General features: G+C 53.3%; 4 protein-coding genes across 4 annotated transcripts; all 4 read left to right on the top strand.

Moving 5' to 3' along the window:
- Positions 1-429: 429 nt before the first annotated feature.
- NUU61_003992 (putative MFS efflux transporter) lies at positions 430-1893 on the top strand (the record flags this gene model as incomplete). The annotated part of the gene is made up of 1 exon (XM_056654574.1): positions 430-1893. One exon carries the CDS (start codon positions 430-432, stop codon positions 1891-1893), a length of 1464 nt encoding a protein of 487 aa, XP_056512601.1.
- Positions 1894-3370: 1477 nt separating this feature from the next.
- On the top strand, positions 3371-5868 carry pkcA (protein kinase c; the record flags this gene model as incomplete). The annotated part of the gene is made up of 6 exons (XM_056654573.1): positions 3371-3803; positions 3944-4210; positions 4273-4842; positions 4896-5291; positions 5361-5812; positions 5860-5868. 6 exons carry the CDS (start codon positions 3371-3373, stop codon positions 5866-5868), a joined length of 2127 nt encoding a protein of 708 aa, XP_056512600.1.
- A 2332-nt stretch (positions 5869-8200) lies between these two features.
- On the top strand, positions 8201-10277 carry NUU61_003990 (uncharacterized protein; the record flags this gene model as incomplete). Its single annotated transcript, XM_056654572.1, has 2 exons — positions 8201-9173; positions 9304-10277. 2 exons carry the CDS (start codon positions 8201-8203, stop codon positions 10275-10277), a joined length of 1947 nt encoding a protein of 648 aa, XP_056512599.1.
- Positions 10278-10870: 593 nt separating this feature from the next.
- On the top strand, positions 10871-12286 carry NUU61_003989 (uncharacterized protein; the record flags this gene model as incomplete). The annotated part of the gene is made up of 1 exon (XM_056654571.1): positions 10871-12286. The coding sequence occupies one exon, from the start codon at positions 10871-10873 to the stop codon at positions 12284-12286; it is 1416 nt and encodes a 471-aa protein (XP_056512598.1).
- Between the last annotated feature and the right edge of the window lie 133 nt (positions 12287-12419).

The raw sequence follows: 12419 nt of genomic DNA, 5'->3' as shown, positions 1-12419 counted from the left end.
GGAGTAGTATTATAACTACTGCGATATGTAAGAGAGATCGAGGGAAAAAGTAGAGGGGAGTAGAGTCGAGGCAATGCAAGTCAACGGCAGTCGGAGAAATTTCGAGCTTATCGCGGCTCCACATTTTCACCCCTCTCTCTCTCCCAGCATCCCATGGATGTTCATGGAGATTCCAAGCTGGCAAAGCTGGGCATTGCTTGGTAATTATGACAGCCTTACTGTGACGATTATAGAGCAGAGATGCTGACTAACTATAGTTAGGGACCTTTGGTATTGACTGATTAATGCAGCCCCTCAGGCGGATTCGCTCGATGGGGAAAACTGCCGCCCCGCGGGGAATGGTTTCCAGGTCTTGGGGGGTTCGCTGTTTCTGCAGAAATCTTTCTTTTCTCCTCTGATACTCCTTCAAACCTAGACGGTCTTCTCAACATGGCTTCAAGTCTCGGCGCTCTCTTGGAGATCGAGAGCTCTTCTCGCGTCGCCAGTCCACCAGCTGCTGTCCGAAAAGATAAGCAAGGCGCTGCTCAGGCGCCATCTGACTATGAGTTGAATGACCTGGCAAGGCCTCCTACGGGCCCGTCCTCGCCCACCCCAAGCGAGCTGGAAAACCGGCTGCCAACGCCTAACGAAACGGAAGAGGTTATGGCCGCGGAATGGGCCCTAGATCGTACGGCCGTCTCGTGGAAAACCAAATGGCGCCTTCTGAGTGCCTGCCTGATGAACTTTGGTAATGGCATGAACGACAGTGCGCCTGGTGCCTTGATCCCATACATCGAAAAGTACTATGGCATCGGCTATGCCGTTGTCTCGTTGGTCTTCGTGACCAATGCGCTGGGATTCATCCTGGCAGCACCGCTCACGTATACCATTGAGCAGAAGCTGGGCCGTGCCAAGAGCTATGCCTTTGCTCTCTCCCTTCTGGCAGCCAGCTATATCGTCATCACCTGTCAGCCGCCGTTCCCCGTGGTCGTGACCTGTTTCTTCTTCATGGGGTTCGGCATGGCGTTGGGCCTGGCCCTCAACAATGTGTATTGTGCCAATCTGGCCAATGCCACCACGGCCCTGGGCTGTTTCCATGGCGCTTATGGTATCGGGGGTACGATCGCGCCGCTGTTTGCCACGGCCATGGTGTCGGCCGGGATTCGTTGGTCGTTCTTCTATACCATTACCCTCGCCGTGTCGATCACCAACCTGGCCTATTCGGCCTGGGCTTTCTACAACTTCGAGAACGAATCGGAAGTTGAGCCCCAGATGGCCTTGCGGCCGACTGCTTCGCGCCGCACCCAGGATGGCGAGCCCATGACCCGAGCACAGGTGCTGCGCAAGTCTCTCCAAGACCGCACCACGCTGCTCGGCGCACTCTTCATCTTCGCCTACCAAGGTGCCGAGGTCTCGGTGTCTGGTTGGGTCGTCTCGTTCCTGATCAGCTACCGCCACGGCGACCCGTCACGCGTCGGGTACGTAAGCGCCGGTTTCTGGGCCGGGATCACAGTCGGTCGGTTTGTGTTGACGCACCCGGCGTCCAAGCTGGGTGAGAAGATCTCCGTGGTCATGATGGTTGCCGGGGCCGTCGCGTTTCAACTGCTGACTTGGCTTATCCCCAATGTCATCGGAGAAGCCGTGACGGTCGCCATCTTGGGTTTGTTGCTGGGCGCCGTTTACCCCTGTGCCACGGCGGTCTTCACCAAGTTGCTCCCGCGGAATATGCACATTTCTAGCCTGAGTATCGTCAACGCTCTGGGGAGCAGTGGTGGGGCGGTGTCGCCCTTCTTCACGGGTATTCTCGCGCAAAAAGTGGGCACTATGGTCCTGCACCCGATCTGTATTGGGCTGTATGGGGTAATGGCTACCAGCTGGCTTCTGCTGCCCAAGATTTCCAAGAGATCGGAGTAAGGGCATCATTGTTTGGCCCATTCTCCATGCAGGGCCTCTCTTCCTCTTGTTGGGCCGATGGATTGCATGAGAAAAGGGCAGCAATTCCCTTTCTCGGATGCGAGTGGGGGTGCCTGAATGGCATTGTCGCTGTTTCTCGGCCAATCATCCCCACAATCAATCACAAAATCAAAAACGAGTCGGTCAGGATCTGCTAAAACATCGTGGATCTTGGGTCATTTTCCCCCAACATCGACAAGACAATGGCGTCAACGTCGAAACGTCGAGATCACTCCGGGTGTAATGAGTAACCTCGGCCCAAAATACCACTACTTTGCTTTCTACATTGTTCCCTTACTTGTTTCACCACCCTGGTATGCGCAGATGCTTGTATATAGATCTTCAAGGGCATTCCATAGATTTGCAAGATGAGTATACAACAGTTTATACCCATTCTATACCTAGTTCTTGGTATGGATTTTCTATAGACCTGTATACTGCAGACATTCGGCCAGATCTCGAGTTACCGAGCGATCGACTTATCGAGTATTCCCACACTAAGAGACTGGTGACATCACGAGTGACTTGAATCACCATCGAGGCGCAGCAAAAATGTGTGCGATGTGTCCCACTTCCAGTTCAGGCCGAGTTGAACGAGGATCCCCCCTCCATGTACGCAGCAAGGGGAGGTTCCCCCAGGACTATGAACGGTCGCACGATTAGCCGATCAGATCAGGCTGGACTGACTTGGCCCTTCACTTCACTTTCTCACTTCTCGATCTGAAGCGGTGACGATAGCCAACTGGGTCTCAACTCATCAGGGTGCCATCAGCCCTGCAGTGGTCAAGGATGAGACATTCAGACCCAAATGTCTGCCAATCATGATGGGTAAGCCCTGTGGATTTTTTTTGATTTTTTTTTGGATCTTGTTCTCTTTGTTTCGGACAAATCCGTGGTTGTGGATAGTCTTCCTTTTTCTCGAGGACGTCTTTTCCACGGTTGAGAGGGAGTCGACTTTTTCAGTAGATGTCAATGCAGGTCATGTTCGCGCCTGTGATTTTATTTTATCTTATATTATAGTATATTATATATATTGTTTTTCTTTTTTTGCCACAAAACCCCCCTCTGGTCTTATCGATCATCAGTGCGTGTGTATACTGTGGGAAAGAAAAAGAGAGAGAAGCGTCTCGATGATCTAATCAAACAATCCGAAAAAAAAAATAACATTCCTAAGAGCCTCATTCTTTATCTTTCTTTTCTATCTTTTTATCTCTTCTTAATATTCTGTTGATTCTTCCATTCATTTCTGGGTTTGTGTCGAGGCTCTCTTAATCGTGCGGCCCTGACTTACATTTTCCGCAGTGGCATTATCCGCCCCGGTTACCCCCCTTGTCAACAAGCCCCGCGAAACACCTTCCCACACTCCCCATCCCACCCGGACTGGCCCTCCCACCTCGACTTTTGAGCCTTCCCCCATCGCTTCTTCGGACCTGCCATCATGGACGGGGACGAGATCATTGCTTCGGTCTATCGCAAGATCGAGCGGGAAAAGGCCCTGATCGCTGCGGCCAGTAATATGCGGCAGTCGACCGATAACCCCCTAGTGCAACAGCGAGTCGATGCCAACATCCGCGATGGCCGCAAGAACATTGCCTACCTGGAGGAGAAGATGCGAGAGCTGCAGATCCGGCGAATCGAGCAGGATGGCGGCGGCTCGCCCACGGACCAGCGTCATCCGCAAGGTCGCCCGCCAGGCCCCACCCCTCCCCCGAAAGATTACCTCGGATACTTTGCTGGCGAGCAGGGCGAACATGGTGATGCCCAGGGTCTTGCTCAGCGAGGTGCCGGCTCGATGCCCTCGGGCCCTCCATTCCCGGACCCGCGGCCCTATGCCCCGGTCCCAAAGGCTAGGCCCAATTACACAAAGCTGGGTATGTTTCTTTTTTGTTGGAGTGCACTTTCTGCGCTATAGTCTCTGCTCCTGCTTTCGATCAAGAATGAGGTTGGAGAATAAACAGGGACCAAATGTCGCGTGGGAAATTTGGAAGGCTGACTTGGGTCTGTGTCTCAGATTTGATCAAATATGACACCGCGTATCTCGGGCCGAAGATTCAACTTATGCTGTCTCAACTCGAGTTCAAGTTGAGTGTCGAGAAACAATACAAGGCGGGTATCGAGAAGATGGTCCGTTTGTACCAGGACGAAGGCGACCGAAAGAGTCGCGCGGATGCCGAGGGCCGTCGCATTGAGAGCAACCAGAAGATCCAGCTGCTGAAGCAGGCTTTGAAGCGCTATGAGGATCTTCATGTGGATATCGAGCCGACCGAAACCCCAGATGGTATGTGTGTCCCGGGGGCGTTATATGCCCGGCTTGATCTTGACTAATTGGTGTTCCAACAGATGATAGTCTGAGCAGCCCTAACCTGCGCAAGCCGTTGACCGGTCTTTTGACCATGCGCATCCACGCCGTTAAGGATGTTGACCATGCCGCGAGTTCACGATTCTCTCGCGGCCCCGAGACATTTGTCATTGTCAAAGTGGAAGACACTGTCAAGGCGAGGACAAAGGCCACTCGGATTGATAAGTGGCTGGACGAAGCATTCTCAATCGATATTGACAAGGCGAACGAGATTGAACTCACTGTTTACGACAAATCGGGAGACCGCCCGACCCCTATCGGTATGCTGTGGGTGCGCATCTCCGAAATCGCAGAGGAAATGCGTCGCAAGAAGATTGAGACGGAACTCAACACCTCGGGATGGGTATCGGCAGATAAGATGGACAAGTCGGGCATGCCGCGACATGATCAGTCAGGTTCTCCCATGGGCTCTTCTCATGGCCCCGGATCGGGACGACCGGGCGCCTCGGGACAACACCATGGAGAGGGCTCGAATGCTCCGCCGTCTGTGATGATCGATTCCTGGTTTGCCTTGGAGCCAGTCGGCCGGATCCATCTCTCCATGAGCTTCGGTAAGGAAATATTTGATCAACAATCAGACATAGCGCGCTAATACAGGATATAGCCAAGCAACTGAAGGACCGCCGCCCCTTCGACATTGGTCTCAACCGCCAAGGTGCTGTGCGGCAGAAGAAGGAGGAGGTTCACGAAAAGCAGGGCCACAAGTTCGTCACGCAACAGTTCTACAACATTATGCGCTGTGCGCTGTGTGGAGAGTTCCTCAAGTATGCTGCCGGAATGCAGTGTGCGGATTGCAAATACACCTGCCACCGCAAGTGTTATCAGAAGGTGGTCACCAAGTGTATCAGCAAGGCCAACTACGAGACCGACCCCGACGAGGAGAAGATCAACCACCGCATCCCTCATCGCTTCGAGGGCTTCTCCAACATCTCCGCAAACTGGTGCTGCCACTGCGGGTATCTTCTGCCTTTCGGACGCAAAAACGCCAAGCGATGTACCGGTATGCAAAGCATCATGAATCCCATTTTCCCATATCGGATACGAATCATACTTACTCCTGGTTCTTTAGAATGTGGCCTTACCTGCCACGCTCACTGTACTCATCTTGTGCCTGATTTCTGCGGCATGTCGATGGAAGCGGCGAACCAGATCCTGGAGACCTTGATCCGCGCCAAGAATCATAACAAGTCTACCTCTGTCAGTTCCGGTCTCAGTGGCCGTACCCTCCGGCCAGGCGGTGCGCCGCAACCCCCTCAAGACCATGCCGCCCTTTCATACCCTCAGAAACCCGCCGAGGGCCCCTACGGCGCAATGCACAGACAAGCCTCGGCCGAAGCGGTAAGCGCTGCGACTAACTCCTATATGACTCCACAGTCACCAACGACTGCTGCACAGGCTGCACCGCGCCCACAGATCCCCCCGAAATCCCCCACCAGCTCGGGACCTGCCGCCGCCGCGGCCGCCGCGGCCACTGGGTTGCGCACTCCCCAGCAAACACCAAGTATGTCCTCTCATCCAGCTGTACGCTGGATTATTTCCGTCCCAGTTATTAATACTCGAAATTCTAGCCGAAATGAGCCGTCCCGTGCAGCCGCAGCCACCCCCGCAACCTCCCCACGCCCATTACGACCCCTCCGTCTACGCCAACTTCCAGCAGCCTCCCCCGGCCCAGCCCATGCCCAAGGTCAGCTCGCCTGCGCCTTACCAGATGCCACCATCACAGCAGCCCATGCAACCTATTCCCCAGCAAGTCGTGCCTGCCGCCAAGGAACAGGCTCCTCCGCCGTCACAGCCAAAGACCCGGATTGGGCTTGATCACTTCAACTTCCTTGCCGTGCTCGGAAAGGGTAACTTCGGAAAGGTCATGCTGGCTGAGACCAAGAGTACCCGGAAGCTGTATGCCATCAAGGTCCTCAAGAAGGAGTTCATCATCGAGAACGATGAGGTGGAGAGCACCAAGTCTGAGAAGCGTGTGTTCCTCATCGCCAACAAGGAGCGTCACCCGTTCCTTCTCAACCTACACGCCTGTTTCCAGACTGAAACTCGTGTGTACTTTGTCATGGAGTACATTAGTGGTGGTGATCTGATGCTGCACATTCAACGCGGCCAGTTCGGCTTGAAGAGGGCACAGTAAGTCTTGAGCCATTGAATTTCCTCCATCCCACCCCCTCTCGGATTTACTGACTTTGTATCTACAGGTTCTATGCGGCAGAGGTCTGCTTGGCTCTGAAGTACTTCCACGAGAACGGTGTCATCTACCGTGATTTGAAGCTTGACAACATTCTACTGACTCTGGATGGCCACATCAAAATTGCCGACTATGGTCTGTGCAAGGAGAACATGTGGTATGGCTCTCAGACCAGAACATTCTGTGGTACACCGGAATTCATGGCTCCAGAGGTATGCGTCTCCCAACAAGATTTTCCTCTAATTTTGTGAACTAACAGGCTCGGCAGATTCTTCTCGAAAAGTATGGCCGGGCTGTTGACTGGTGGGCATTTGGTGTTCTTATTTACCAGATGCTTCTGCAACAGTCTCCGTTCCGTGGTGAAGATGAAGATGAAATCTACGACGCCATTCTTGCTGACGAGCCTCTCTACCCCATCCACATGCCTCGGGACTCGGTTTCTATTCTTCAGAAGCTGCTGACCCGCGAGCCCGAGTTGCGACTGGGTTCCGGGCCTACCGATGCTCAGGAGGTGATGTCTCATGCGTTCTTCCGCAACATCAACTGGGATGACATTTACCACAAGCGGGTTCCCCCGCCGTTTATCCCCACTATTAGCAGTCCTACCGATACCAGCAACTTCGACCAGGAATTCACCAGCGTGACGCCGGTTCTGACGCCTGTCCAATCTGGTAAGGATAAATCCTATGTGGCTATTGGGCTGAATTCAAGAATTCAATACTGACCGCTTTCCTCCCGTCCAGTGCTGTCGCAAGCCATGCAGGAAGAGTTCCGCGGTTTCTCTTACACGGCCGACTTTGCTTGAACTCGGTCCCTTTGATTGCAACGATTCTGCCTGTCCCTGTTCTTTCTTCAGAGGGTGGTTGATTCCGTGCATCGGGGATGGATACCGACACGACCGGGTTCTCTGGGCTCGAAATGTTCTCAGCCCTTTTGCAGCACTTGCTTTTTGTTTCAAATTGCTCTACATACCCATGGCTGTTTTGTTGAGTGCCGGTGTGGACACCTCGGATTCCTTCGCTGGCATGCTCTGTTCGCCGACTTCACTTGAAATAATCGAGCCTCCTGGTTGCTTTCTGTCTTGTTTTTTTGCGCATCGAAATTGCTTGTTCCTGTGTTTTCCTTCCGGGTTTATTCGACTGGTTCCACGACGCCGCTCTCCGATCTGGTGTTACTACCGTGGAGTGGAGCCAGGTAGAATGATACTCGAGCTGTCGACTTGTCCGGGACAGAGCTCGACAGCATGGATGAAGGGTGTCTTTTAAAAAGGGGGTCAATGAGGAACGATGAAGATGATGCCCGCTATCTAGTCATGGTCCTACAGTGTCTACTCAGTAGTGTGGGAGCCATGTCGAGTGAATGAGTATCTGTGATGTGCAAATACAACCTAATACATTCTACGCTGCTGGCGTGATGGTGTTTTGGTAGAGCAGCCTAATCCTCCCAGCCGTAGGCAGCGCTGTGATTGTTGAGGTTGGTGTTATTGATGTTATTGATGCTCTCATCGCTTCGTGCCTACAGTAAACCTGTGCTCTTCTCTCATCTTTTCTCACTATCCTTCTCTCTCTTCACCATTTTCTCTCTGCATTCACTTCGCCTTGTTCTCTTTTCTTTGTTTCCACCCCCCTTCGCTATTTTAACCTTCCGCTTTCTCTTCTTTTTCTCCTTTCTTTCTCTCTGCCTTCTCTTTGTTTGTTCTTTGTTCCGGTCCACCTATCACGATGCTCCGGCGCGTTCGAGGAATCTTTGCCTCGACCGTTGGGCCTCGTCGAGGTCCAGTGGGAGGTGTCGTCGACACCAACCACCTGGACATCGTGCAGCAGGAAGAGGTGTTTGCCCGTGCCGCGGGCATGTGCGAGGGTGATATTGCTCCGGGACAGCTCCATCACCCATCGTTGCTGACCAGGGCCGGTGCAACCCTCGGATTGGACGTTGAGGAGCCCCAGCAGCCCTCCCTCGAACAAAGCCGTGTCGCTTCCATTGAGGCTGAGGTTGTGCGGCTCCCTCCCCCCATCCTCTCTCTTCGCCGCGATCGTGCTGTGGCCTCACCTTACCCTTGCTCTCTTCCTTGGTTTTGGTCTGCTGCAACTATCAGCACCACCTCTACCGACAACCGCTCCTCGGGCTGTACCGGCCCTCCTCATACTCCTCAGCCTGCGCAGTCATCGCGCCCGGATTCTCCCTCCCCTCGCCCGTCCGACCCTCTTTCTTTCTCTTTCTTGAACAGTTCTCCCGATATGATCATGGATCTGGGCCATGATCAATCGGAGGCTGTTGTCAAGCCTGCTCCCTCGCCGAGCCCTTCCCGGCGGGTATCAAAACACCCGTCTCCCGATGACAACGAGGACGAGGAAGTCAAGCCCGCTTTCAAGCGGAGCAAGACCGAGGAAGACAAGAACGGCGAGAGTCCCGTTCTGTCTGCTGTCATCACCGAGATGATGCAACACAAGCGAAAGTCACCAGAGAGTGACAAGGACGAGAGTGAGGATTCCTCTCGTCCTTCCAAGCGGGTCAAGAGCAGCACGGCTGAAGAGAAACCCACCGAAGAACCCCATACTCCCCGCCTCAAGCCCTCGTTGCAGCCCCGGGAAGACATTAGCAGCCTTCAGTCGACGCCTTACTCCAAGAGGAAGCGCAAATCCCCACACACCCCCGACAGCGACGAAGAATACGTCGCCTCCTCGGAACAAGAAAGTGATTCCGAGATCTCGCCCTCGCCCTCGCCCTCGCCCTCGCCCTCGCCTTCACTTCAGCTCGAGTCTCGGAAGAAGAAAGCTTCTGTGACAGACAAAGTCGAGGCTCCACCCTCACCCTCCTCCCGCAGCTCTCACACCCCCTCGCAAGAAGGCCCGAAAGTCCAAGGGACAAGACGACGGACTGGTCACCTTCCACGATGCCGGAGCCGATGCCAGTGAAGATGGAGATGTGGTGATTCCGCAAGCAGAGCGGAACGAGCTGGTGTACGAGCTCACTCGCGAGAAGGCCCAGCGTCTAGCCGAGGCCGTGCAAATTCCTGAAGACACCCACCTGGGACGCGAGGAACGAGACCTCTTCCTCAACATGGCCACGCGCGGCTGCAAGCCGCTGATCCCCGGCCACTGGCGAAAGGACTTCCCCACGCTGCCGGTCTCGCTCTTTACCACCGACGGCGACAAGAACAACTGCCAGAACGCAGATCAAGATCTGCTGTTCGAGGCGCACAAAAACTCCGACTTCTCGGCTCTCCGAGCCCTACAAGACTTCCTGAAGATCAGCGGCCACGTGCGTGACTGCCAGCTGCTGGAGATCCAGCCCGAAATGGTCATCCAAAAGGCCATCAACAAGTACCTGCGCTGGGCCATCAACGACGCCGACCTCAAAACCGGTCCCGCCACGAGCCCCCTGCACGCCGTGTACACGCAACAAAAGGACGAGACCACGCTCGCAGCCGTCTCCAAGCTTGCCCGGAAGCTGGAGCGGCTGGCCAAGCGCCACCTGGCATCGCTGGGTGGCCCCCGTGCCAACAATTATTGGCCGATGCTGGTCGGGTTCCTTGCCTGTGGGCCTATTGTTGCCATCATTTCCCTTGACACCAATCCGAAGTCCAAGGTCTGGGTGGAGAATCTGGAGGTCAAGGTGAATTACCTGGGCCAGTTTGATGTCTCCGAGGAGGAACAGGATGTGTGGAACTCTTTTGCTGTGGCTATCTCTGTCCTTCATGTCAGGAAATGTATGGCCCAGCTGGTGGCTTCTGATCTGGCCCCTTCTGCTCCCAGGTTCCGTGGTCTGAATGAGGAGACCGACGATGAGGACCTTTGAATGGTCTTACTGAATTGAACGACCCGTGGATGAGCCTGATGTGCTTTGTTTTGTTTTGATTTCTTTCTACTTGCTTTGCTTTTCTTTGAAAATATTTGTTTATGTTCAAATAGTGTTGGTGTTTTGTGTTTGATGTTTCATGCGCCAGGGGTCCGCAGATATCTATAGACGGGCTTGGGAGGCGCATGGTGACTGTTCTTTGTCCCTGATTTTACCTCATTGAACAGGCATGTTGACCGCCGATTACCCAAGTAAGCTTGTAGAAAATCCCATACTAAGATTAAGCATATTATCACATCTTAATATTGCTTACTTTCTCCTTGATTATGACAAGGATTTGAAGAGAGAGATCTTCAATTTTTACATCTTCATGGTCAGTATCATGTCTGTCGCATGAGAAAATAATAGAGCACTGCCACAATCATTTCTCTGACTTAGGGGATAGTGAGGCGGATGCTCGACCAGGGCGCCTTTGGACCACGTGGGGCATATAAATAGGACAGGGCTGCCACGAGGCAGCCACAAACCCACCATCAACATCTCCATGGATATACCAGTTGACTTCAAATAGAAACCCCCTATTTGCCTATGTCATGTTGTGGAGTCGCCTGCCCTCCGAGATCTGGGAAACCATCCTTCAAAACCTCGATCTTGACACCATCAAGAGCCTCCGGCTGATGAATCAATGCGCCGCCGAGCGATGCCTCGGCCCTCGCTTCCTGTCCTATGCCTCACACGTGGAAACAGATTTAACAGAAGAGAGTCTCATGGCTCTGCTCACCCGCGCTCTGCATCCTTCTTTCCGAAATGCCGTCCGCCACCTGACCATCTCAGCGATCAGCTACGACCAAAGCGGAAAGGAAGTTCTCTATTACAACAAAGAAGATAGCTATGAGGGTCGCGATTGCGGGATAATATTCGTGTCAGAAGATCCTCCGACTATGATCCCGCTCCAGAGGTGGCCGATATCCCAACATGATCTCGCGTGGACGAAGAAACAGCAAAGGACTCGCGATGCCCTCTCGAACGAGTTCATCATCGAGACGCTGGTATGTGCACTGAATGAGTTCTCTTCGCTGGACGAGATTAAACTCCAGTCTTGGATTATGACTTCGCCCGACAGGAGATGGAGTCCCTACGAGATCTTCTGGCCTCTGACTTTCCCGTGGGCTTCCCATGTCTGCTATTTAGTACTGGCTGCGATGGTAAAGAGCACGACGACTGTCCGAGCACTGGACATTTTCCGTGATCTGAATCGCGAAAGTATCCCCTATAAACGCTGCAGCATCCCAGCAAAGGATTTTGCTACGCATTTCGCCAAGATCAGCAAGATCAGCAAGAACAGCGACGATAAGAAGGACATGCGCCTGCTGCTGGAAAGACTTGCGCTGAGTATCTCGACGGGGATGGGGACCAAAAGCCGGATCTATCGGAGTATGTTGGAGAGGACAGCCTCGTTGTTGACGCCGAGCTTCTTGAAGTCCGAGGACGATGAGGCGCTTGGAGTCGGCGACCTCTCCGGCGTGACGAGACTATTAAAATGCGCGGCCGATAATCTACAGGATTTGGACCTCCACTTCGACCATGATAGTTTGGACGTGCCCCAAACATACTATCATCTCTTTACTAGTATCGCGGACCAAACTCATTTCCACCAACTACAGAAATGTCGTTTGGTCGATCTTCCTGTTACCGTACCCGCGTTGCTCCGGTTTCTCGAGAAGCACCAGAATATGTCGTACCTCACTATGGAGGGTCTGATGCTTTCTCATAGAGAAGAGTGGCATCTTGTCTTCAAGTTCATTAGCACCAACATGCGGAATCTGGACGTCCTCTGTCTCTCTCATCTTCATCAGGGCGGAATCCGTATCAACATGGACCAACATGTCTTCGCTGAGCGGTATTATCCCCCGGGCCACGAGTCCCACGGTCGGTTTTTTGCCGTTAGCTCCGTCAACTGTGCGCCCCCCGATCTTTATTTCTTGTTTGCGCCTCGATGTTTTGATTGAGGCGTTATTTTCCTCGGGGTAGGAACAACTCTGATGTCTGGGGATCTTTATCCAGCAAAAATAGGATACAATGAAATTATGATCAATGTCATTCAGTAAAAATTATTAGCATCCTACGCTGTTCTGTACTTTG

The sequence above is a fragment of the Penicillium alfredii genome (genome assembly GCF_028826965.1).
Source record: "Penicillium alfredii strain IBT 34128 chromosome Unknown utg000005l_segment0_segment0, whole genome shotgun sequence".
NCBI classification, from domain to species: domain Eukaryota; kingdom Fungi; phylum Ascomycota; class Eurotiomycetes; order Eurotiales; family Aspergillaceae; genus Penicillium; species Penicillium alfredii.
This window is presented reverse-complemented; position numbering and strand designations above follow the sequence as displayed.